The sequence below is a fragment of the Lepidochelys kempii genome, chromosome 1 (assembly GCF_965140285.1).
Source record: "Lepidochelys kempii isolate rLepKem1 chromosome 1, rLepKem1.hap1, whole genome shotgun sequence".
Classification (NCBI taxonomy): domain Eukaryota; kingdom Metazoa; phylum Chordata; order Testudines; family Cheloniidae; genus Lepidochelys; species Lepidochelys kempii.
This window is the reverse complement of record NC_136380.1, coordinates 311419708-311446489: the sequence shown is the minus strand read 5'-3', so window position 1 is coordinate 311446489 and position 26782 is coordinate 311419708. Positions and strand designations below refer to the sequence as shown.

Here is a 26782-nt window from a genome sequence, read left to right as displayed (position 1 = left end):
AGCATTCACCAGAGAGATAGGAGACCTTTGTTCAAACCTGCATCTCCCACATGTCACGTGAGTGCTTTAACCAGTAGGCTAAAAGTTGTTAGGGTGGGTCTGCCGCCAGCACCTCCTTTAGTGGTTTTGTGTGGACTTAGGTACCTGCCTAGCTCATTCTCGCAAGAAATACCTGAGGCTCCTAAGCCTGGCTTCAGGAGGATTCCTGGTTGTAGATTGCTAACAGATATGTGCCTGCCTGTAACCTGGATTTATGTGCCAAACTCTGTGAGAGGGGTGTGGCTTAGGACACACCTCCCCCCTTGGCTAATTTAAGGCAGGTCCCTGCCTAGTAAGCTGGCTTTTGTAAGGTACCTCTTACTTCCCATGCACTGTATAGGGCATTTAGGCACCTAACTCAGAGTTTTTGAATCAGTGTCATCCTGTGATTTTTCTAGTTGCCTAAAAGTTAGGCATTGCGACACTCAGCATCACACTGCCTAAGTTCCTTTGTGAATCTTGCCCTTTCAGTTTAGTTTATTACCTAGGACATTTACAGTTGGGCTATGTGACCCAGGGACCCCTTATGTATGTTGTTGTCATAATAATAATATAAGGATGACAGTTTCTAGACAGTATTATGCTAAGAACTAGATCTGCTCTTTCCAGATCTACGTGCATCAGACTGAGTTCTCACACAGGCAAACTCCCAATGCCTGTTATTCTGTATAACCTTCACTTCGAACACTGTAGACTTGTTTATAGTGTGTAACACATGAAGTTTGAGCTCATGAGACTCAAGAAAATTGTATTCATTTTGCCCATTAGAGTAATCTGAAAGCTCACAGAAGCTCCAATTCACCTCTGTGCAGAAAGCCACCACAGGGCCCCAGGCTTATGGGGAAGAGGAAGTTCTGGCATATCCACCAAACCATTCCCTCCAGTGGGAATCCAAGGGCTTCATCCCCAGAAATGGCAATGAGTTTAGTCTCCCCAGACTCACTTTGGCTGCTAAAGCTTCTCCAGTGGGAGAGAAGAATCCAGAGAACAACTGGCAGTTCCCAGACTCAGTACCACCTCAGGTTAGTGAAGACACATGCTGATCCACAGACAGGCCTTCAAAAATCTAACTATGCATTGTGTGCCAGATTCCTTAGTTAGGTCATGTCCCATTTCAGTGGGATTACTCAAGAGGTAAGTGTGACAATCTATACCTTGGGGGAGCGTACTGTAACCCCCATATTCCTCATTTTCATATAAGTATGATCTTACACATAAAGCATGCCTTGTAAGGTATCAGGGGAAAGGTTATGATCTGCTGAAAGTCATTTCTCTAGCCATATATGTGTTTCATGAATACATAAGAAGTTATCAGGATTGTGTTGTATGGTGGTCACTAAAACATGCTGTAAATTGGGGAATCAGCCAGATTGGAGTGACCTAGCAGATCACCGGTCCAGACAATACCAGAGGGGAACGTCACAGTAAGATACTCCCCAATACGAGTAAGCATGGCAGAACCTGGCTCTATATGAGGGAAATCTGGGATGATTTTCTCAATTATTGACTGGCAAATAAAGAACAAAGGTAAGCAGCAAGCACAGAGAGAGAGAAAATAAGATATTTTAATGTTCAGGCCTAAAAAAGCCAACCTCTGAAAGAGGCCCCTAAAAAAATTTCTGTTAATAATCTGTCATCTGTTTGACTGAGAGGATTGTTGTTAGCATGGAATCTTATTTTATTCCATTCTAAAAGTTGCTCACACCGATTAAACTATTTGGCTATCAAGGGGGGGACAGGAAGAGATAGCTTGGTGTGTTCCTTTAAACAAATGTTAGAGTACTGCAAGGTAAATCTGTTGTTTCACTTAACCTCAGATTAAGAACAGAAGTCCATTTTATAAGGGAAAAAATTGCTCAGATATCTATGATCTCTATAATGTAACAGACTGCCAATATGGAGACACATTGCCGTAGAGAAAAAATATTAATTTTCTCAAGTGATCACATTTAATCAAGTTTGTTAAAACAGAAGGAGTAAACCAGAGTAGAGACCACTGACATATTGTCATTTGGAATACCATCCATTTCTGTTTATTTTTGATTGTTAGGTGTTTTTAGCCTCCTATGCAAATGAAGTTACATATTGCATACAATCTGAGTCTGAGCACAAATCGTAAATGCCATATAAGATTATGTAGCTGCCTGGAGCTGTACTCCTGAGGGAGTAAAAAAACCAAAAGCATCACTCCTGTGTCAACTGTCTTGCTTCTTTTACATCAAATTGAAAAAAAAAATCCATTGTTCTTCTATTGCCACTTAAACAGTATATTTAGTGAATCAGAAAACAAAGACATTGGGATAAATTCAGTGGTATTAAACCAGAGATGAACTAGCCTATTGTAATTTGAGAACATGGTGAAGTTTAACTGTAAGTACATTCTTCTTATAATTTAGTGTACTACTTATTTCCACAAAAACAACGCACTTGCTTTAATCTTATTAAACAAATCCAGACATTGGGTTTTTTGAGAGGCCTGGATTTTTGCCTTTAAGAAACCTTATTGCTTCCAGCTTGCCATCCTTCAAAGTGCACAGAACTATCATTTCCAATTTATTTTTAGAATAATCTGTGTTTGCAAATACTCCTACTGTCTGAGCCTGGCACAGATTGACAGGAAACTACTTTCCCTGTTATGTAAACAAGAATATGTTCTGGCCGCCACTGCATGCTAAGTATATCAGAGTTCAGGTGGCAAAACACTCTATAAATGTCTCATTAATCAAAGTTTTATGATGTAATTCTAGTTTATGGAGTAAAAATTCTCAGAAAAAAACCAGTGCATTTTTAATATGCTTATTTGAAATACAGTTTACATTTAATGAGCACTATAACTTTTTACTAGAGATTATTAAATACAAATTTCTCACAGACACACTTACTTGCATGTACAGTGTCATGACTCATAACTGATCTGAGCATTCATTCTATTTTATTCTCATTTTTGTTTTCTTTTAGATCTCCCTGTGTTCTCTAACCACATTATTCCTATTTTCCTCCCATTAATATCTACATACCTCAGCAATGAGGAAAAAGTGGGTAAAATGTAAAAATGGTCACACTATTAAATTCAAACAAGCCACTCCAATCTCTGACCCTTTAGACTTGGACTTTAAAAAGGGACTTACCTGACCACTTTTAAACCTTCTCACAGCTTCACCACTTACTTTACATTCATAGCTTGATCAAAGCATACAACCCCCCATTATCAAATCAGCTGGCTAAAATGAATCTACTTGTCATGCTTACCACACAAACAACCCTAATAACAATTCAAACTTCATGGTTTGGGGGTAAGTCATCTCCAGACATGGAAAAGAGACAGCTTACAGCACTGGAAAAAAACATAGTGGGACAAATTCATTACTGGGGTCACTCTTTTGACCTCAGTGAAAGTTTTGGATGCAAGATACTGGGTCTCAAGTTTGTATTACTTCTGGTCTGCCCCTTCCTGTTTGTGGGTGATGATTTTGTTTATTTTTACTTCAGTTTTGGGGGCAAAAGAAATACAGGACCAGGCCTAGAACTGTTCAGTGCTTGAAGAAAAACCTACCAGCAATGGAATATAAGACTGGATAACAAATATTTGTGTTGCTTAGGTCCCACGGCTACAGCTAGTCAAAAAGACAGGGGGACAAACTAAACAAAACATTTTTCTGAATTTTACAATTTGAGAAATTTCAACTGGCTAAAATGCAAGTTACAAGGAGAGCAAATGTGTAATCTGAACACGTAGTTGTGATGGTATTGCTAGCTTTTTGCTGTAGGGTAGCAGACGTCAGGGCCTTACAGATCAGCTTCCAGTTGGAAGATAAATCAGTACTAGTAGTAGTCTGTGTATATTCATTGTGAAACTTGTTTATTACAGACTATAGACACCAGTCCTGGAACAGAGGTGGTCACACATGGCTAGCAGAAAATTCCCTTTTTCAGAAATCTCAGCCAAAACACCAGTGACCAGCTCCCAGGGAGAAACTGTGCCTAAAGAATTTAGTTTGCAAAATTAAGCAAAGAGGAAACTGCCCTGCTGCTTGCCAGAACTCCCCCCAAAATACCATACCACAAAACTAACAGCAATGAAGCATTTTTTCAAAGACTGAACAGTGTGCACATGCTAAGAAAAAGAACTTGTAAGACTATGTGTAACAGCACCATCTGGTGAGTCCCACTAATAACAATTATGGTGTGTTAAACGGGCTTGGATGAAAGCTGTAATTTGACTGGTTTGTGAGATCTCACTATTTCCTGTTTATTATTTGTACAATAGTACATGGATTCTGGCTTGATCAGAAGTATGGCAAGAAAGCAGCAGTGCAACCATGCAGAACAAATACTGGTTGATACATGAGTGATAATGCACAGATCGCAACCACATTGTGGGGACATCAATGAACTAATAAAAAATGGTGAGGTAATATGTCCCCTGTATCCTCCAGGTGGTTGGGTTTTTGCAAGAAAGGCCATTTACATGATATGTCTGCATCTGGTCCTACCAGTATCAGCAAACACAAAGGCACGCATAACAGGGCAAAAACATTAACCAAACATCTTTAAACTTCAAAGAAGGTTTACTTTTTTAGTTAGTTAGTTTTAAGCCCCTATATTTCAATGGGAGGCAGGTATCTAAATACCTTTGAGGGTCTGGGCTTCAAACCCTGTCAAGATTCACATTAATTTAATGTCAATTGGAAATAAAAGAACGTGTAGATGCTTATGACCAAAAAACCCATCCTTCCCACCCTTTAACAGCCAGACTGTGTCAGGCAGGAAAGTTCAACAGATGCCCGTCATAATTGTGGTCCCTGCACTTGAGGGTCAGGAACCACTCACTTGGCAGCTCAAAAGAGGGGAGAATGAAGAAGAGGGGGTGATGGCTTCACCTCTCTCCATACCGGCCTCTTCTACTGGAGTTGGCTGGCTGCACCTACAGGGTGATACGAGCGATACAGTCCTGCTGTGCGCCAGACCACTTGCCAAGCTCCTCACTGCCAAGTAAGGGGCAATGGCAGAGGCTGAATGCCACATTGTAAGGTGTTATGGTCACAGCTTTCAATGAAAAAGTACAATAATACTCCTAATGCTCTGTGGCCTTTTATAGACATATTAAGGTTGTCATAGTTGTGATGAACTGGAGGTTCTGTCTGTCCCACTTCTGAATTGTGGATAATTTTATGAAATTAGATCATGAAGTTATTGTCTCACGGAAAGCCTATATGTATGTGGAGCCCCAATGAGTTAGCAGGGTTGTATCAGGTCTGTGCCAGGCCAGAGACAACTATGAGTGATCAGCACTCAATGGTTGTCGATTCAAAGTAAAACACCTTGAGATACTGGGTTTGCTGTAGCCGGGAGAAGACACTTCCTCCTCTTGTCTGAAGGGAGCAGGGTTGAAAGTAATGGAAAGTTATCAGGAGGAGAACAAAAGAAGCGGGTGACTCAATGGAAGGGTAAGCTAGCGAGGGACATTGCATTTATGAAGTTCTGTTGTTTTGTGTGATCTGTACTTTCCTGTGCTTTACATGATTGAACATAAGGAGCATAAAGTTGACTGAATGAAGTGTGTGTCAATGCATGCCCTGAGATAATTTAACTGCAAACCAAAAGCTTCACAGCTGTTGGGTAGAGTTCTGGGTTTAAGTATTGAGGAGTCAGGGGCCCACGCTGCATCCAGAGGGGCGAAGCGCCTGGAGAGCGGGTTCCAGTACTTGGAGAGGGGTGCCAGATAGAAGATCTGCGCCTGAGAGTGTGCCTCGTGAGCCAGAGACTGGGGAGGTGGCTAGACTCCATTTGGGCTCCAGAAGCTTAACACAACCCATGGAATCCAGAGCACAGAGGTTTAGATTCCCTTCACAGCAGTCCTAGTGCATGGCCAGAAAGTAGCTCTTGCTAAGATCTGTGACAATAGTAACAGAGCCCCTTAAAGCAGTGGCTCTCAACCTATTTATCAATGTGGGCCACAAAGTATTACCTGGGCCTCCCGCCTAAGCCCCCGCCCACAAACCCCCTATGCTCAGTGCCTTCTGTCCAGAGACCCCTCCACAGAGTGGGGGCAGGAGCGGAGAGACCTGGACCCTGCTGTGCGGGGACCCCTGACCCTCAACCTGACCCCTGCCATGAGGGGACAGGGGGCAACGAGGACCCTGACCCAGACCCTGCTGGACCCGGACCCTGCCGCGTGGCAAGCAGCTGAGAGCCCACAGCCTTTAGCACACAGCTGAGCTGGGCTGCAGCTGTGTGCTAATTGGGCCCCATGTTGAGTACTGTAGCCTTAAAGAAAACCACTTTCTAACTGACTCATAATTATAAAATCCTTCTTCTTACACCAGGAAGTACTCAAAGATTACTAATCAAAATATAAAATTCAGATCTGTAAAATCATACTCAGTTATATGTTGAGTTCCATTGATTATATTAAAGAATTAAAAATCCCAGGCCAAATTCTTCTGGCAACTACCAGGGAACGCAACTGAAGTCTGCGAGGAGAATTTGGCTCACAATACTTCATAGCAGTATATGGGACAAACCCTAAAGACTTTTACTTAGTCCCTGGCAAACCTTCCATTGAGGCTGACTCTGCTATCACTAAATCTGGTGTAAACCAGATGTAACTTCAATGAAATCAGTGAGCTACACTGCTGTCAAAATGGTAAATCGGAGCAGAAACAGGGCCTTTGGGCCAGATCTTCAGCAGATGTTAACTGACGTACCTCCAAGGACTTCAGTGGCATTATGCCAGTTAACACCAACTGAGGATATGGCCCTTTGACTAAAATGGGAATTTTTCCCTCGATTAAAACTTTGGGATTTGGCCCCTATGTTCATACCGTTTTATATAAAACGTTACACAAGGTACCAGCACTCTTTTCATGGAAGATCTTGTGTTAATTTCACTTAGGTTCATTTATATTACCAAATAATTTGTGTATATTGTTAAGTATATTGAGTATTTTATTCTTTAAAATCTGTATAAATAGAAGAAATACTTTACAGTATAAAACATGAAATAAGCTAAAAATAAACACTACCATTTAACTAACACTTAACATATGCCTAATAACATTATATTTTTACCCCACAGTGTGGCTTATGAAAACAAATTAGGCTACTCTTCTACAATACAGAAATGTCAAATCCAAAAAGCAAACCTGTTACTTATGACACATATTTAACAAAATTAAGCTCATTGTTTCAAATGCATGTGTTAAAATGAGGTGGATTGAATGTATGCTTAACTTTTCTTTTAACCTCAACGAACACTGAACATGAAAAGAACTAAAGCACAGCATACACAAAATTTTTAAAATGTAATGATTTCTAGGCACAGTACTAAAAGTTTTCTTTTTAATTACAAATAACAACCCCCCCCAAAAAAAAAAAGATTTTTACCTTCAGATTTGCTGTCAGCCATTCGAGTTACGTGATACAAAGTAAAAGTTGAGTTGTGAACCTTTATTGTTGCATTTCAGCCCAACATATCATTACAGTGGTGACTCAGAATACTAAGACTTGTACTAGATCTCTATTTAACTGAAGTCAGTCCCACTTAAGTGTCTTGGTTTAAACTGGTCGTTGCAACCTTAAAATATCCATTATAATTCTGTTATGAGCTAGATTTTTAACTGGTGCAAATCTGAGCATCGGAGCTTTCACCAGCTGGGAATCTGACTCCTATTTTACAGTAATGGTTGGGGATAAATTTAAGATGTACAAACAATACAAAATATACAGAAGAATTTTATTGTGCTATATGCAGATTAATGTCTTAAGTAACTTGCTTTACTTGAGCAAGACTTAGTCCAGTATCAAGAATGGCCTCTAGCTGAGGCCAAATTCTGCCACCCTTACTCATGTTGAGTAGCACTTTCCCCTGAGAGTAGTCTCACTGATTTTAGTGGAGCTACTCATGGAATATGATGCTACTCAGTGTGAGTAAGGATGGCAAATTCTGACCATGAATAATCAGTATAAACTCTCAGATTGCTCAGGGTAAAGGATTGTATCCATATTCTCTTCGATCCAAGCATAGGTCTCTCATTATTTCAGTGCACACTGCTCTAGGTGAGTACTCTACACAACCCATCATTTGGAAGTTCCAAGAGAAAACAACTTTTATATTGTACCTAGCAACTCAGTTCAGAGAGAGAGAGAGAGAATTTTTCTTGGTTTTGTCACCCATTTGATCAAGTCACTTATATATGACTTTTTAAAAAACCTACTGTATATAAGATAGAATTTTTTGAAAAATAGATGCATTCCTGTGAGAAAATGGGCCAGTGCCTTATTTTAAATTAATGTTTTAAAATATAGTTTCAACTGAAAAATAGGACTAGTATGATGGGCCATTTCTTGGATACTATATTCACTAGTAATTATTCAGTCCATCTTTCCACTAGCCCTACTTAAAAGAGGATCAGGCTACAAGGTGCTGACCCTATCATCTAGATCAGGGTCCCCTACATGGGAGCCAGGGCAGAGCTTGTGGGAGGTGGGGTGCTCCATTTTCTCCCTCCTTCCTGAAAGAGAGGATGATATGTTCCCAGAGGGTTTCTGTGGAGGCTGCTCACCATTTCCTGCTCTTGATGGATCTCTCTAATCCACTAACTCAGTCTGGTGATGGGCAGGGCAAGTGGAGCATCAGTCACAGGAGTGTTCTACCATCTATATGTAGGTTGAGCAGGGTGGAAGGTAGGGAATTCAGTGCCCAAGAGGCAGTGAGGAGCACACAACGCTCCCTATCTGGAAGGAAGGAGAGTGGAGCATCCCACCTCCCAGCAATCAGGAGACTGAGAATCCCAGACCTGAATGGATTTTAGAGGTGATTTTTTTAATAAGTAGCAAAGATTGAACTGGGTTATCAGAAACTGCAGACAGGCCCAGTCTTTAGTCAAACAGCAGCTTGTGAATCAACAGGACAAAGGAGTACAGACTAGACCCCTGGTCAATGGGAAGATCCTCAGAATTAATGTGTTCTAAATCATCCAGCCTTTGAAATAAATGGTCTTTACATCCTTTTTTTCTGCTTGTCTAAGGATAAATCCTGAAGTCTTTACCCAGCTTTACTTGCTTCTCACTCGAGCAAAACTCCCAATGGATCAGTAGAGTTTTGACTAATTAAGGAATGAGCTAGAACAGTACGAGTGGGGCCAGTAAGAGGGAGATGCATTTGAAATCTCCTTAACACTCTGTGCAAAAACGCTGCCTTGACCAGTAGGATTGGTACTTAAACAGAGCAGAATGAAAATAAAGCAACAGTCTGCAACACCATTTCCCATCTAAATAGAAACTTGCTAAGCAAGGAGATCTGAAGTCTCAACTGCAACGTTTCTTGCTTCCTTGTAAGAAACATTAGTGTACAGTGAGAAGCAGAAAAATCTGCATGGATCCAAATAAGAGAAGGTTGAGCATTTGATTTTTTGATCTATTAAACAGAGTGTGAGCCCATTGTTCAAATACACTTCGGTCAGGCAGTTCACAAAATATCCCAGTCCAGCCTTGGTAACACTGACATGTGAAGCTTTGCTTCATGGCCTTTATGTCTTCTGGTTTAGGTTTTCCAGTCACAAAGAATCTTGGGCCTTTTTCAGAATGGTGGACCCTAATCTCAAAACTATTGGGCGGCAAGTGCAGATAAGCAGAAGAGTCACTAATTTTACGGATGCATCTCCCATTCTTCTTACACAGAACTTTACTGCAGAGTTTGGCTGCTGAGGTCACATTAATGACATAATGTCCTAAGGGGCCATCTATGTATTTTTTCACAACTGAACAGCTCTCCTGCAGGAAAACAAGAGTGTGACATGTTAATCAGTAACCAGAGTTATGTCCAAGTTTCCATATTTTTGGTAGAACATTAACATGGAACTGGCTGAAGTGATATACTGAGATAAATCCTGTAGGCTTTACTCATGTGATTGGCCCCCTGGCTTAATCCGCATTCATGGGAAGGCCAGTAAGATATTGCCCTTTATTATAATCTTGCTTTTCTCTTTTGGGTGCCTGGTAGCAACATATTGAATGTTTTATTAAAAATAAGGTTTTCTAGTGATTGTTGAAAAGGAATGATTTAAAATAAAAGAAGTTTTAAACATCTATTGACACACTGCTTTAGCACTAGGGATTTCTACACTGATCACCATAATCCTTTAACCTAGTAGCTACTAGACAATTTTTACTGGCTGGTGTGCAATGTGGAAAAATAGGTTTTGTTTTTTTCAGCTCCATGTTAGGTCGCTGAACTGGTTTGGGAGTTCATCCCACGCCACTGCAGTCAATGGGAGTTTTGCCATTGACTTTGATAGTAGCAGGATCAAACATTGAAAGAGGTTGTGTCTTCCTGTATTGCTAATGCCCTATCAAAGGTCAACTTGCCTTCTCCACCTGCAGCCTTTCCAAGAGTGAGGTGAGGGAGCTGGCCTATCAGGTGCCTTGCAAGGATACACAATGCAACCTTCTGTCACCTTTGGTAATTCCAGGAGAGGGGATTATAAGACTTCTTTAGGTGAGTCCTGGGGCCTTATGAGGAGGAGCAGGACTTTTCTTAGGTTGGGATTATATTCCACCAATGACTGTGTTATAAAATTTAGGACAACGCTCAACATTTGGTCTGTGAAAAATGTTCTGCATCTCATCCCCTGCCAAATACTTAGCCTTGTGTTTAGTAATGTACAGATTATGCAAGCAGCACACTGTTAAACAGACTGTTTACATTTACATTTCAGTGTTTCAAACTGTATCTTATTATCTTGGTATCAGAGCTTTTCACTGCTATGGATGTCATCCATGTTTGGTCCCTGGATGTGGTTCCTAAGAAGCAATGGCTAATATAAGTATGTTGTTAACAAGGTGAAAGGACTCCCAAGCAGTCATCTTCAGCCAAAAGGCTGGTGACAGTGATGGGTGAGGGAGAGCTTCATGGTAAGGATGTAAAATGGTAGAAATGAGGACGGGTGGGGAGAGAGTCTCTTATCAAGGACATAGCACTTAACCCGTGAATGTTTGTAAATCCACCCCACCTACCTTTGAGCTGGCATACTGCATGCTTCCCCAAAGGACAACCCCTGCTGCCCCCAAAGCAGCACTCTCTCCAATAGTGTTCACCAGGTCAGTCTGAAAGAGGAAAGTATCAAAACTGGACATTGGAAAAGCATCAGAACCCATAGAATCAAATACAGCAGAGGACACACTAACATTTAAGCACTACTTTTCTCCAGAGGAGATGTTGATTTACGAATCTTCATATTCAAAAAGGCCCACAATGAGCTCCCGAATCCTTGGGGCAGGGACTGTCTTTTGTTCTATGCTTCTACAGCTTCTAGCACAATGGGGTCATGGCCCACGTCTGGGACTTCTAGGTGCTATCACAATACAAGTAATAGAGAATAACAACAATAGATCCAGGGACTCACTGACTCATTCTGAACATTGACTTACAGCAGAAACTGCAAAGGGGTGGTGGGGGGGGAAATAGTTAAAATAATTTTTAAAAAATGTTTTGCTTATCCACACAAATAAATGCACCTTCCTATTGATGTTTCAGTGTGTTGTAGTATATTCAGAATGATTTCTCCAGACAGATGGGAGGAGCAGAAAGGCAGTGACACTCTTCTGAACTGTAGTGGACAATTCGTATAGAATACTCTAGTACCTCTTTTGCAAGGGATTATAACTATGATAGTTTGTCATTTAGTCAGTCCATGAGTATTTGCAGTTCTGAGGCCTTGTCCATACACACAGGTTGTACCACTTTAACTATACTGGTATAGAGATTGGCAGACACAATTACACCCATAATAACAGCACATACACCAGGTAGAACTGTACACCAAGTTAACTTATTCCTGTACAGGAAGGGAAATAAACCATATCAGTATAAGCGCTTTTATACTTAATGATTGCCTGTTCTAGTCATTCCCTCTGAAGCCCCTGACATTGGCTACTGTTGGAAGATGGGATACTGGTTAGATGGACCACAGGTCTGGTCCAATATGGCCGTTCTTATGTATTGGCATAACTTAGGCTGTGCTTGGGTTGTACTGATGTAGCTATTTTGGTAAAAAATCACAATGTAATTATACCAATACAAAAACTGTGTTCAGATCTGGCTTCCTTAGTGTCAGTGTAGCAATATGTTTGAGCACTTCATAATACCAGAAAAAGAGAGGCTGGGGAACCCTCCCAATGTAAAAAGATGCTACGGGGAAATGGAGCATTTAGCAGGGAAGGGGGGGAAATAAATAAACAGAACCCAGAGCAACTACCTTTCTTATCCATCCCCTAGATCCCTAGCAAGTGACTTTCATTTGGGAATGTCAGTGCTTTTCCTCCCATCCCCTGAGGCTAGGGACACTGACTGTGCAGCCTTCGCAAAGAGAAATACAAACATTTCATAAAGAACCAGCAAATGTTATAAACTGGCTGGTGCTTGATAGCATATTGATACGGTTTCCTTATCTTGTCTCCATCACTGTGAAATCACCCAAGGGCCCAGGGGATGATCATGTGATGGCAGCAGGTGTGTTAGAACTACAGATAGATAAAACTGGATGTCTCCATTATTATTAATAAGAAAAGGAGGACTTGTGGCACCTTAGAGACTAACCAATTTATTTGAGCATAAGCTACAGTATGCATCCGATGAAGTGAGCTGTAGCTCACGAAAGCTTATGCTCAAATAAATTGGTTTTTCTCTAAGGTGCCACAAGTACTCCTTTTCTTTTTGCGAATACAGACTAACACGGCTGTTACTCTGAAACCTGTCATTATTATTAATGTTATTTATTGTTTTTTTAAAAATCACACATAGCTCTCTAAATGCACCTAGCAGTTTATAAGTAAGGACTTTGCTGTCCTGAAATGTTTATTGTTCAAGAAAGTGAAGACACAAATCAGTGGTTGAGTAAAAGGAGAGTGTGCGGAATTATTGGAGAAGAATATGAGGAGGATTCCTGGGACACATGAGTGGTGAAGGTGACCTTTAACTAAAGGTCAGATGAAATAATATTGGAAATCATGGAGATATTTTAAAGAACTGGGTTTGCCTATTGGTCCATCGTGTAGGTTTCACAGCACTATGCCATGTTATTGGGCTCACCTGCAGTTCATAGTGCTGCTGATCACCCAAGCAGTTCTTGAGAGCACTTTATTATAGCTAAAATCATATAGTTCAGTGCTTTCTGCAGAAGAAGAGAGTAGGGTATGTCACTGGTGTTACTTTCATGTTGAAAATGGTGGTGCGTTTTTTATTGGCTTTAGTTTAGCAGTAAAAAACATGTTCGGCTAAAAGATCAAACTTTGAAAAGTTGAGTGACTTTAGGATATAGTTAAAACTCTTGGTAGTGGCCGTGTTAGTCTGTATTCGCAAAAAGAAAAGGAGTACGAAAGCTTATGCTCAAATAAATTTGTTAGTCTCTAAGGTGTCTCACAAGTCCTCCTTTTCTTTTTGGTAATGGATGATCCCTAGCCCTTTTCTTCTGCGAAACACTTCGCAAAGATTATAAAACCATAAATCCTGGACCCTGACTGTTTTAAATCAACCACATGGGGGTACAGTGAACTAGCACAACACGCAGTTCCGATCTCATTAACAACTTGGTGATCGCGTCTCAGTCAGACAAAATAAGGGGTCGATATATCAAACACGTTTGAATGAACCAAAAACTGAACAGAGAGGGTTATTCACTTTGTGCAGCTTCTGAGGTTCTTCGAGACGTGTGTCGCTGTGGGTGTTCCACTTTCGGTGTCGGTGTGTCCCTGCACCATCAATCGGAGATTTTTGGCAGCAGTGTCCGGCAGGGCTGCACCAACACCTAAAGTGGAGCACCCAGAGGGATAGCACTCGCAGAAGAATAGAAAATATGGACTTTTACGGAAGTATGGTCCAGTGGTGAGGTCACTGGCCTCGATGTCAGGAGCCCCAGGGTTTAATTCCCATCACCATAGACTTCCAATGTGATGTTGGGCAAGTCACTTAGCCTCTCTGTGCTTCAGATAATCGCACTTCCTTTCCTCATAGGGATGCTGTGAGGCCAAATACATTAAAAGACTGTGAGGTGCTCAGATCCTATGGTGACAGTGGCCACATAAGTACATAGATAAGTAGATAGCTTAGGTAGTTAGATGCTCTTCTCCTTGCTCTCCCCACCCCTAGAGGAGCCATACGGAGGAAAGAGAGGGACTTAAAATACTTAAAGGCTCCATTTTATAAGATGTTTGTTTATCTTCCCTCATCCCCTACCTGTGACTCAACAGCTGCTTAGCATACCAACATTTCCCCACAATACCCTGGTTTCCTCCTCTCTCTGCTGATGCTCAAGGTACTGTTCCAAGTTTTGGATGCTGTTCCCAGCAACCAAAGACCCTCAAGATTCTGCTCCTGAGCTGGTGTTCTGGACTAGCCCCCTGGGGTAGAGTATAAACAAAAAGGGAACTCCTGTCTCACCAGGGCTCCTTCCACAGTTTGATTCGCTGGGTGATTTCATTTTGTATTGAAAAATGTTTGTGATCTTTACTTCAAATTCTGAATGGCTCTTTGTTTCAATCTAGTCATATCCCATCTTATTCTATATAGGAGAATATTTGTGCAAAGGTGGCTTTGTTCATGGGGAATGGCCTTTGTACAAATACACACCGTGACATGAGGACACAGGTATTTCTACATGAACGAGAGTCGCTGTTATTCATTATTCATCATTTATTTGTCATTCTGCTTTATGAAAAGATTTGTTCTTCCAGTCAGGGAGCAGAAACAATGCCATGTAACTTCAATCACTGATCACACATTATTAATAGCAAGTAGTCTAGGGGGACAGTTTCTGAACACCCTAGAGCATCAATATAGAGAATCATTTGCATAAATTATGTGGTGAATACTTAGAGATAGGAAAGCCATTCATAGAAGTTAGGATCTGTTGGCAAATGATTTGCAAAGAGAAATGAGGCAGGGGGGACCCAATTGCAGGGATATTTCTGGCCTCGGAATTTTTGTCTTTCGTGGGGCTCTTATACCTGCAGCTCTTTCTGGTGGTTCCCACAACTGTTGCTTCAACTTAATTTTTTTCATTGTGGCACTTGCTGTATCTTTAACACTGTACATGTTACTGTACTTGTGCACCACATCTTATTCTGTCAGCAACCAAACAAAAGCTAAATTTCCATAGGGCTAGATTGCCCCACTCTTGCTCAGCCATGGTAGGGCATAAGGGGGAGTAAAGTCCCTATTACCCTCCCCCCTTGCTCAGCCTTGCTCACATTATGACTACAGGGAAGAGAACAGGGAGCTACTCTGCATTGTTAGCAAGGCGGAGTGGGGAGTGTGAGTAGATTTGTTTCTGTTCCTCCTATATTTGCTGCCCAGAGTAGCTGATGGGGGTTATAGGGAGATGTAAAGTGCTCCAGAAAAAGAAGTGCAACTTTCCCCAGGGTTCAGGGTGCTGGGAAGGAATCTCTGACTCTCTGAGCTACAGTTGGTTGTCCTGTCTGCTACTGGAGCAGTGCAGAGTGTGAGGTTACAGTAGGTAACAGTGTCCAACTATGTTTCACAAGAGCTGATATAAAATCATTTGAGGACATCAGGGCTGTGAAACAATAGATTTAAAACAATAAAACCATGAACATTGTTTTCCTGATCATTGGCATTTGGAGCTCTTTCCGGTGCTCTATCTATAAAAAGCCTGCCAGTCCCCAAGCTGCACTCATAGAGCTCATGCTGCCAAATATGTAGTCCGGAGAAGCTACAAGCCTGGCACCCATGATCAGTCTTTGAAGATGTATATTTTGTTTTCACTACAAAGTATATATTTGAATATTCCTCACAGGGGCTTCCCCCTGCTGTGAATGGGCTGTGCACACAGGTGCTGAATGTTTTAGAAAAGATCTCTGAAACATCCAGATTGGAAAAGGTGATATGCAACTAAAATACAGCCCAGTGGATAAAAGGGTAACTTATGGGCAATATCATTTTCAGTTACTATTATCGAATGTGGAAGCTAGGTCCAGGTAAACAATTAACTTTGTACAGCCTCGTATGTTCGAAGGTTTGCATAATATATAATTGTGCTAGATTTCATATTATAGGATGTTTAGCTAGTGGTAATGGTATTTTCATTTTAATCCCGAGATCTATGTTTATGATGAACATAGCTATTAGAGCCAATGCTTGCTGAAGTATTCACTAACTTTGTGTGCCTCTATTTTGAGTTCTCAGATGGAGACACCATGGGTGGAATCCTAACTCTGCTGAAGTCAATAGAAAAACTCCCATTGGCTTCAGTGGGGCCAGGATTTCACCCCTGGGTGCCTGATTTTGTCAGAGGTGCTGAGGACAGGTAGTTCCCATGGAAAAAAATCCTTGGTATCTCTGAAACTCCGATGCCTCATGGAGGAGTCTCCAGCTGAGAACTAACAAGCTGAGGCACACAAAGTTAGTGAAAGCTTCTGAAAAGGTGGCTGTATACCTTGCGTTTCCTCACTAAGCAGCCAGAGAGACTGCCTGGGTCTGCACAGCTCCAACAGGAATCCCCCACTCATAGCTCCAAACTGGAGCAGTCAGATGGGAGCACTCTGGAACCTGTGGGACTGAATACGCACATACACCCATGGCAACCGAAAGTAGACGGATACAGCCCTGATATTGAGCCCCTGACACTCCAAGCCACCAACCATGATACCATTTTTGTATGGGGAACACCACAGCTCTCCATGACCCAAGAGTGGGGCTGTGAGGCGGGGCAGGGGGCATCAGTATCCAAAGAGGGCTATTTGTTCTGTCGGGAGGGAGCTCCCTTCCCTCCAACTGGGTCCACACCTCAAGTATGTATCAAACCAAATCCTTCCACGTCCAGGGTTGGCCAGCCTATAGCAAAAGGCTATTTAGGAAGCCATTCAGGAATTACATGCTCTGAGCAGTTGCATAGACAAGATCCAAGACAAGGGTTATGATTACCACAATGTTATCAGAAATCTTGATGTCTGTACATTTATTTTGTAACCTGCATATTTTGATTGTATTTTTTAAAATATTTCCTTCAATTATCATTGGCTGAAGAGGCGTCACATGACACAGAAATTGTATTTTTGTAATACAGTAGATTTAAAAAGCCAAAACCCAGATACTCAGTTACTGTGCATGATCAGACATACTGTACTTTCAGAAAACAATATGGCCAGGAGAACACAGTCATCCTTCCTCTAAGAAGCCTGCTGTCACATTCTGCCTCTGTGCAAGTTTTCTCATGCAGGAGCTAGGAACGCCAAGCTAAACTTGGGCTTACCTAGTTGATATGTCTCATTAATTTCTGTACTAAGGGAGCTTCCATTTTGGGAAGAAAACAAATAAACTCAACCCTGAGATTCCTTTCTCATGAACGTTTATCTTCCCTTAATATTAGCGGATTTCAAACTTCACTGAGATTTGTCAACTCCATTTCTCAAACTGAAGAATTAATCTGAAATATTTAATTACTTAAGGAAACAATTGCTTTGTACTTTCTTCTAAATTACTCTCATAAAAAGAATACAATATTATTGTACAGTAATAGACCAAACCAGAGCAGGATCTCTATTGAAAGCTGTAGTGTTTTGTACCATGACTGTAGTGTCTTTCTTTACCAGGATAGTTCTATATATGAAACAGAAATGCATCTATAATTGTTATTATACAAGGAGAAAGTCCTAGGATATGCTTTTTCCAAGAGATTGTGTGGCTAATCTTTAGATTTCTATATATGTCTGCTTACCTCTGTCAAAACATGTAAAGTATAGGCATAAAATGGTCTGGAGTAAACAAAAACAGGCAAAACATAGTCTTTTCTAGCAACTGAGGCAATACGTATTGCTTCCTTAACCCGATAGTGAACGAACTTCAGAGCATTTGGACTTGACTTCAATATATAATCCAGATATATGGATGGATAAAGAGCGGTACTTTCTTTCCACAGCCAAAGCAGAAGATCATTGCGGGAAGATTCAATGTCTGGGCATCTACCTGTGTAAGCTTTCGGATGTTCTTTGTAATCATAATTGTAGCAGTCTGGGTAAAGATAATAACCCCACAGACCATTCGGTCTCATGTGCTCAGCCAGAAGGATAGTGTTATTCATAAAACTTTTGCCAGCATTTTCAAATTCTTCCTTAGCAACTTTCCTAATTTTGTCCTCTGACCACTGAGGATGGCATCTCCTAACCAGTTCGAGAGACTTATTTCTATAAATGGTTTTATTACCCCAGTTCCTGTCCCACTGGGGCCTCCAGTTTTCCCAGTCAATGACTGCAAGTCCTTGGAATTTCTTCATGGGTATGGAATGGTCAATGTCAGACTTAGCTTTGTTAAGGTGCTTTATCAGACTCTCATTCTGTGGCACCCCTCCATTGACAGGAACCCCAGTGTCTAAATAATAGGGGTAATGCCCCAAATGAGTGTGATAAAAGATTGTCACATTGGATCCACTCAAAGTTTCATTGGTGTTTGATGCAATGTCAAAAACACTGAGATCTAGGTCCACCTTATACCGCAGCCTGCACTGTTCCGTAGGTGCATTCCAAACAACAATGAAAGGTTTGTGGAGTAGCAGCGGGGCCTTTGCCTGCTTGAACAGTTGGCCATCAACCATAATAAGCAGCATTGTAATTTCTATCCATTTAATCCACAAATTGCACATGGTATACTGTTTTCGCTGGGGCTAATGCGATGGTTTCCCTGAAAACAAAAACAAGAAGAGACTTTTTTAAAAAAACAGTATTCACAGCAAGGACAGATATTGTGTCAAAGATATGGCTTTTATGTTGAGTTTCTTTTTTAACTTTGTACTCACAACAGATATGGACAAAGACAAAACTATAATCAGGACAAAAATAAGTCAGTGTTTAAATGCCTTCAAGGATGAGGTGTGTACCTGGGGAAACTATTCTACAGATTGGTCGATTTCACTCTCAGGTCAGGAAGCACTTTCCAATACTCAGCCTTTCCTTGATTTCCATTCTGCCAAGACACTTTCCTCTCTTCATGCAAACCTCTCTGAAAGACTCACTTCCATGAAGACACAAGAATTGACTTAATAATATAATACTATTAGAATAATTTTTAAACGAAAGCATCCTACTTATTCTGTGTTTCAGTTTCCCTGCATATCCTATGTACTCACCATCTGTTTTACTTAGGAGATAACCTTTTGGGACCTAAAAGTGTCTTTTTGGGGTCATCACAATACAAATACATCACAATACAAATAGGGCAATAATTATTATTATTATAATTAAAGCATAGGGTGTCTTTCTCACTTAGATTAACCAAGAGAACTCAGATATGTGGTAATATACAGTATACCACATGTCTAAGAAAAGAATAAGGCCCATGTTTATTACTGTCTACTGTGGTACAAAATCATCATTTTTCTAAAGGAGTAGGTGGAAGAATTATAATCACTCAGCAGGTCAGAAGGATGACATTCTTAATGACTCTTGAAAGTGGGAAGGCTAGTTGTTATACTGTATGTAACTTAGATATCAGTATAGTAAAGAGAATTAATTATATTAAACTCAACAAATCATCCATGGAAGTGTCAAGTACCTATGAAAAAGAGGAACTGATTTTTGTTTAAAATATTACTGGAAGTGAGTGAGACCAGATTGTGAGACCAGATCTGCCATCAGACTGCAAGTGCACCCTCCCCAATTACCCACAGCAGGTACAATGAAGTAGAAGGATATCCAGTTTGTACATTATTTGAGGAAGTGTTGCCGTTTGCAAGTGATATATCTGGGACTGGGACTCCCCTAGTCTTTTGTGCTTCCCTGCCATTCTTATCCTCTAGCCTCTAGTATTATGTGTCTCTCCCTCTTCACCAGTCCCTTCTCCTTGTCTTTTGCTTTTCCTCCTGATTCCACTCCCTTGGCCTCCTGTCTCTGATATAGCAACCATTCTCCTCCGCAGCCCCTGTTTCTCTCCTTTCCTGCCCCCTCTCCAACTCTTTTCTTTTCCTTAGCCAATTGCTACAGTAAGGAGAACGGGAAAGATGAGTGACAGAATCAGTACTAAGCTATCAACCTGTTGACAAGTTTGGGGAGGATGACAAGGAGGACCCCTTCTAAGATGAGACCCAAACTTCCTCCCCTCCCCTACCGATGGCAGCAGCCCTGAATGACCCAGCCAAAGTGTTGGAACACACACATAAAAACAAATAGAACGTACCTTTCATTACACTCTGAAATATTTTGACAGCTGCCTTCTCTACCTCCCCTCGGCCCTGCAACTTTCCTGCCTCTTTCTCCCTCTCTTTATCTGAAATGATCTGATTGTTTGTATGGTGCCTAGACAGTGGGGCCTTGATCCCTGATGGGGATCCTGAAGCACTTACCACAACATAAATAAAAATAATGTTTACTATTCAAGCCCCATTATAACTGTAATTTCTCCTTGCTTATAGCTAGTAAAAAGTTTCATTTGCACAGAAACCTTCAGGAAAGCAAGGAATTCTTTCTCCAGAAGGCTCTCATCTGTTCTCAGTCAACATATGTTGAATACCTTTAATAGGTTTACTCATGCATATTGTGGTCGCAGGCATTGTTCATTAAACACCTCTCACCATTAGTCACTGAACGATAATACTTTGTTTATAAACAGAGAGAATTCCTAAAACTCTTTGTATTGTGAACAAGAACCAATCTAGATCTATTGACCTAAAATTGTTTTTTACAAACTGCGATTTTATTGCAGATGTTATTTTTCACTTCAGAACAGTGATTGAGGCCAAGTGGAGCAAGTCTTTACAGAAACAAATAAGGTTCATCTCTGATGCTGAAAAACTGAGGGAAAATACAATTACCTACTGTTTCACAAATGCACCACACAATCTCCTAAACATGTACAAAACATCTTTTATTACTGGGGCCACTGTTGTCTATCCTGACTGTGAGTTTACTGGTCTCATGCATAAGCACTAATTGGACTGCCTCAATCCTTAGCTCTATAATGAGCACAGGCACTAACGATTCCATTTTGCAGTTAATTGTGAATCTTGGTTCAAATTTGCCTGTTTTTCTCATTTGGTGACACTTTGTCATCATTCATTTAACTTTCAAAGGACATGTCTATCTTTCTTTGTTCCTGGAGTGTTCTCAAAACAGAATCTGCTGTCAATGTTTCTGCTCTATATTCTAAAAACAAAAACAGCCCCTCATAAACTAAGAGTTAAGGACCTGATCCAAAACACACTGAAGCCAATGAGAGTCTTTCTGCTGACTTCAAGTGGGCTTCAGATCAGGCACTCAAAGCACAAAATTAAGTGCAATTTGCTATTTATGTCTGCATATGTTGAAGTATAGGACTGTGAGGCTGCTGGACTAATTACAGTATATCCTTTAATCACTGATAATTGCTCCTCACTGAATAAAAAAAAATGATAAATTTCTGTGAATTTCCTTCACTGTTTATGTAATAAAAATGTTCACAATACAGTTTTCCCAAGCAAATTCTATTAATTTAAAATAAACTTTTATGTCCACTGTGCCTAAATATTTTCCATCAAAGTATGCAACTCGCAATGGGTTGATATCAGCTGAAATTGAGAGGGGGGGGAGTTATTCTCTTTTACTTTAAAAGAAACACCTTTATGCCTAATCAAGACAATGTAGCACCCCCTTCCCCCTTTCTCCCCCCCCCCCCCCCGCAAACGATTGAGCTACACTTTTACCACTAATAGAACAATACCCTCCTAAATTGTGATTACATCTAACTTGACTTCTTCCATGCATGCAGTGTTGTTGTAGCCATATTGGTCCCAGGATATTAGAGATACCAGGAGGTAATATCTCTTACTGGAACAACTTCTGTTAGTGAGAGAGACAAGCTTTCACACTTACTCAGAAACCTGAAGAAGAGCTCTGTTGAAAGTTTGTCTCTCTCACCAACAGAAATTAATCCAATAAAAGATCTCATTCACCTGGTCTCTTTGATCTCTTCCAGACAACCAACTGCTACCTTGTCACTTTTGTTGATTATTTGAGCTATTTGGACTCCAATACTCCTCATGACAGTTGATATTTCAGTATCTATTTATAAAATAATACCCTCTAATGTAATCTCCCATGTAATACTCCACTGTCTGTATACTGACTTCTTGAGAAACTATAATCTATAAGTTTAATATAATACATTTCTATTTTTCTATTTTACCATCCTTGTTCCTAATTGTCTTTGAATCTCAAATGTTTCCATCTCTACTGGATAAATGAGTCATATTTATAGACATATTTTCTATTAAAAAGTTATTCTAAAGAACTGGAATAATTTTTTTACCAACACAGATTGATCACGTGTGGCATTTTGTGTCAAAGAATCATAAAAATAAAGAATGTTTCTTCATTCAAATAATTGCTTACTAAAACTTGAGAACCACCCACCATCTATTTTAGTTAATATTCAGTGTTCTAAAGGTATGGGTCTAAAGGTCATAACAATATGATGTGATTTTATCTCATTATTATTTTTGTCCCTGTAACGTAAGGATTCTTCTTTCTAAATAAGGGATATCCAATCCTTTCTTTCCACTTACTATGAGGTCTGGGTACTGTTTCTTCAAATTGGTAAGCAGGAGCCAGGCAGGAGAAGGCTGGCAAGGTTGGAAGCACAAGCTTTGCAATGAAGCAGAGAGAGTAGCTTTAGGCTACTTAAAGGTCTTAAAGGTGTGCTCTTAGGACGTATTAGCTAACACCTACTAACTAATATGTTATAAAACTCTGGGATAGACAAGGCAGTGTGTGTTTTAATACATACTGAGCTGGTTGAGTTAAAGTCAAGGGGAATTTAGGCTTTAAAACAAGCTTAGCAACATGTTAAAGTATGTACTGCCTTGTCTACACTGGACGTAGAAAATGTTAGTTATCACATGTTAACTAACACACCTTTAAGACCTAGCCTAGACAAAGCCTTAGGCGTGACCTATCCGCAATGTATAACTATTTAAGGTGAGGTGAGAATTTTTACCAAAATAGTTACACTGGCACAACCCCTAGTAGTGTGGGCGCAGTTATACCAATATAAAGGTGCCTAAGGGCTTGTCTACACTAGCGCTTTACAGCGCTGCAGCTTTCTCACGCAGGGGAACGAACAAACACCCCCCTGAGCGCAGCAAGTTTCAGCTGTAAAGCGCCGGCGTAGACAGCGCTCCCAGTGCTGGGAGCTATGCCCCTCGTGGAGGTGGTTTTTCAGAGCTGCGCTGCGACTAAACAAGACACGTCAAAGCACAGCCACAGCAGTGCTTTAATGTTGCCAGTGTAGACTAGCCCTTATACTTGGATAACCTATTATCTACCCTGACATAGGTACATTTATACTACTATAACTGCATCTGCACTGGGGGTGTTGTACCACTTCAACTGCACCAGTATAGTTAAAACAGTGCAACTTTTGTGTGTGGACAAGGCCTTAGAAGGAACAATGTTTTTCTTATGTCCAGTAGAGTTCCTTGCTCTGTGTTAGAAGAAAGTGACTCTTTGTGTGATTCTTTGCCAGTGTCACATAAAGTCCACCAGTGACAGAGTATTATGTGCTTTATTGTTATTTATATTGTGTTTGTTGAAACTAAGAGATTGAAGTATTGCCAGCTCCTATATTTCATGAATCAGACATCAGACAACCATGAGATTAGTTTAAAAATCATGAGATTTTTAAAATAACACATTTGGATTTTTTTTTTATTTGGATTCTTCTGGCATATGAGCCTGTATGTTTCATGTTTTCAAGCTTTTTTCACTCACAACAATGAAGGCTAGAAATGTACTTTGTTGTTGTTGTTAAATGAAAGCTGAGATTCTCATGTAATCACAGGACTGTGGGAGCTAGGACTTTGAAAAAACACCAAATATTGTGATACTCATGATAAAATCTCATGAGATTGAAAAAGTAAACATGAAAAAGAAAGAGCATGCATGTTTTACCGCTGTCTTGTGATGGTAGTTCCCTTCATGCTCCAAGCTATACTATAATTCACTTTATAAATCCAATTTTGATCCCTAGACTGAAGTTTCTCACACATACCCCCATCCCACCTGAAATTTTGTATGTGCACTTTGAAACCTTATATCTTACTTTCCACATACACTATTCTGTTCCCATCCATTACCCAGATGTCATCTGGAAATCCCATGTACCCCATTCACCCTTCCAGTACTGATCGGAGACCCTAAACTCCAAATGTAGGCAAGAGATTAACCTGCATGGTGTGCTCCCTTCACATGTGGGCAACAGGCTCACTTCTCAGTGCAGTGTAAATCTCTGCAAAACTGGCAATACCCCAGCTGATAAAAGGGTGTCGTGGGTCACGTCATCAAAAACCCATGCTGTTGTAATCTATGATTGCAAAATGAAAAATAGTTGGGAATGAGAGCACAAAGATGAGGATGGTACAGGAATCTTAACCTTGAATTACATAAGAATGGCTATACTGGGTCAGACCAAAGGTCCATCTAGCCCAGCATCCTGTCTTCTGACAGTGGCCAATGCCAAGTAGTCAGAGGGAATGAACAGAACAGACAATCACTGAGTGATCCATCCCCTGTCATCCACTTCCACCTTCTGTCAGTCAGAGACTAGGGACACCCAGAACATGGAGTTGCATCTCTTTCCATATTAGCTAATAGTTATTGATGGACCTAACCTCGATGAATTTATCTAGCTCTGTTTTGAACCTGGTTATAGTTTTAGCCTTCACAACATCCCCTAGCGATGAGTTTCAAAGGTTGACTGTGCATTGTGTGAATAAGTTCTTCCTTTTCTTTGTTTGAAACCTACTGCCTATTAATGTTTGAGCATAAATGAGTTTTTAAAATTACAATCCTCTATTCACATTTTTAGAAGAGATATATGACAACCTTATTATTTTGCCTCTGCAAATATACATGTTTTACATAACTATTTAACTGTTGCAATATAAAAAAGATTAGTTAACATAAGAGTGGCTGCAATTAGGTGATATTTATGCTACCACCAAGTCACATCACCTTATTAAAGGAGTCCAAACTCATCAGTATACCACTTGGCCCATACATTCTACTGGTCTTTCAGGAACAATGGACTAATCCTGATCTTCTCTGCCCTATTAAATGAAAGTAGTCTCACTGATTTCAGCGGGACTACTCAAATGAGCAAATTGAGTGGGATATGGCCCAATGTATTTTTAAACTGTCACATATTTCACAGTTGTTAGTAAGCTGAGATGTAATATGCTATATGTTTGCCTGTTCCCTTTTCAGTTTACGTTCCTATTTTTCAAACTGAAATTTCACAAAAAGAAAGGGAAAAAGGAAGAGTATAAATTATGGAAGGTCACTTACTGTATCTACTGGGCACCCTGGTCAACTGTTGGAATGTTCTTCATATTGTTCACTTTTACTTTCCCTCTTGAATTCTTAGAGTCAGCTCTCGCCACCTTTGGAAAACATTACAGATTTGTAGAGATCAGGTGTCTAAATACATAGCTTTTTATGTTTCAGGTTCTCTGTTTATTTGAAAAAATATGGAGAAATTATACACATACCAGGGCATTCAGAAGTTGTGCTGTTATTTGTTATTGGATGTACTAAAGAGAATTCCAGATCATGTTTTGTCACACTCTAATTTTGCCACGTGTAACAAGAAGTCATCGTTAATGAAATGCCATTGTCAAGTATGCATATATTTATTTAAAACCCCTTTTTCAGTATTGATGATTTCCTTTTAGAACCTATTTTAGAACATATAGAACTTATTTTCCTTGCAGTTTTCTCATCTTACATTTGGAAAGCACTAATTGTCTGTCTGTGTTTCTTACAAAGCACGTATCAAAAACAGATACAACTCTCAATACACACAAGGATGGGCCCAGCATAAGAACATGAATAGAATAGAATAGAAAATGTGCTCTTCCTTGTTTGTACAGAGACAATGGGTAAAATCCTGGCTCCACTGAAGCCAGTGACAGATTTTCCCATTGACTTGAATGGAGCCACGATTAATAGCTATACTGTTAAAATAAATCTGGGGATACTACTAGTTCATGTGAATGTTTACCTTGTCTAACTGCTAGTTCTCTAGCAGCCAAATAATAAACTTACTATATTTTTTTTAGCAAGAGTTAGTGCAATTGTTTAAGGGTACACTATTTTGGAGGGTTAGATGTCTCAGGTGATAGCATACAGCACTTTTCACCTGTGGAATACCGGTTCAAATCTGGCCAAGGGAAGAAATGGTTGAACTCTATATGGTGGACTATGTGAAATGAGCTCCTGGTCTCAGTATAGTTCCTAGTGGCAGATGTCCACATTAGAAAATTGCCACCACAACTTGCAATAATTTAGTTCCTTTTCATAGTCTCAGCAGAAAGGCTGAGGGTTGAAAGGGCATTAAGAATTCACGCTTGTATCCTTTTAAATGTGGTTCTATGCTGAGAAGTCAGTATGTAAAAATGGCAATTTCTTACTCAATTGATCTGCTTCTTGTTTATATGTAGAGTCATATCTGCATTCTGCACACTTCAGTGACACAAATATGTTTTACTTGTTTTCATTCCTGTTAGCCCCACAGAGCCAAAAATATAACTGAGAGAGAGACTTGGATTCTGTTTCTTGTCTATCATCAACAAATTGTGAGCTAAATTTTAATGACAGTAAGTACGCTTGTGCACTGAAGACAAAGAATAGTTTTACTACATTTTTCTCCTGTAGCTGAAGAGAGCATTTGGCCTGCAATACCTTTGTTATTGAGGAGGAGAAGGAA

General features: G+C 40.2%; 1 protein-coding gene across 1 annotated transcript; it reads right to left on the bottom strand.

Annotated features, from left to right (window-relative positions):
• Positions 1-9384: 9384 nt before the first annotated feature.
• LOC140906877 (hyaluronidase-1) lies at positions 9385-18692 on the bottom strand. The gene is made up of 3 exons (XM_073331733.1): positions 17772-18692; positions 11056-11145; positions 9385-9813 (listed from the first exon to the last, which is right to left on the bottom strand). The coding sequence occupies exons 1-3, from the start codon at positions 18690-18692 to the stop codon at positions 9385-9387; spliced, it is 1440 nt and encodes a 479-aa protein (XP_073187834.1).
• Between the last annotated feature and the right edge of the window lie 8090 nt (positions 18693-26782).

Bases quoted from the DNA above. Each gene is read 5' to 3' on its own strand.
- LOC140906877 (XM_073331733.1), bottom strand. From the start codon at position 18,692: ATGTGCAATTTGTGGATTAAATGGATAGAAATTACAATGCTGCTTATT. The intron at 11,146-17,771 runs GTAAGCAGACAT...TTCCTCTTTCAG, and splicing joins CTTTACATGTTTTGACAGAG to ACTGACCTGGTGAACACTAT. The intron at 9,814-11,055 runs GTAGGTGGGGTG...GTTTTCCTGCAG, and splicing joins TGCAGTATGCCAGCTCAAAG to GAGAGCTGTTCAGTTGTGAA.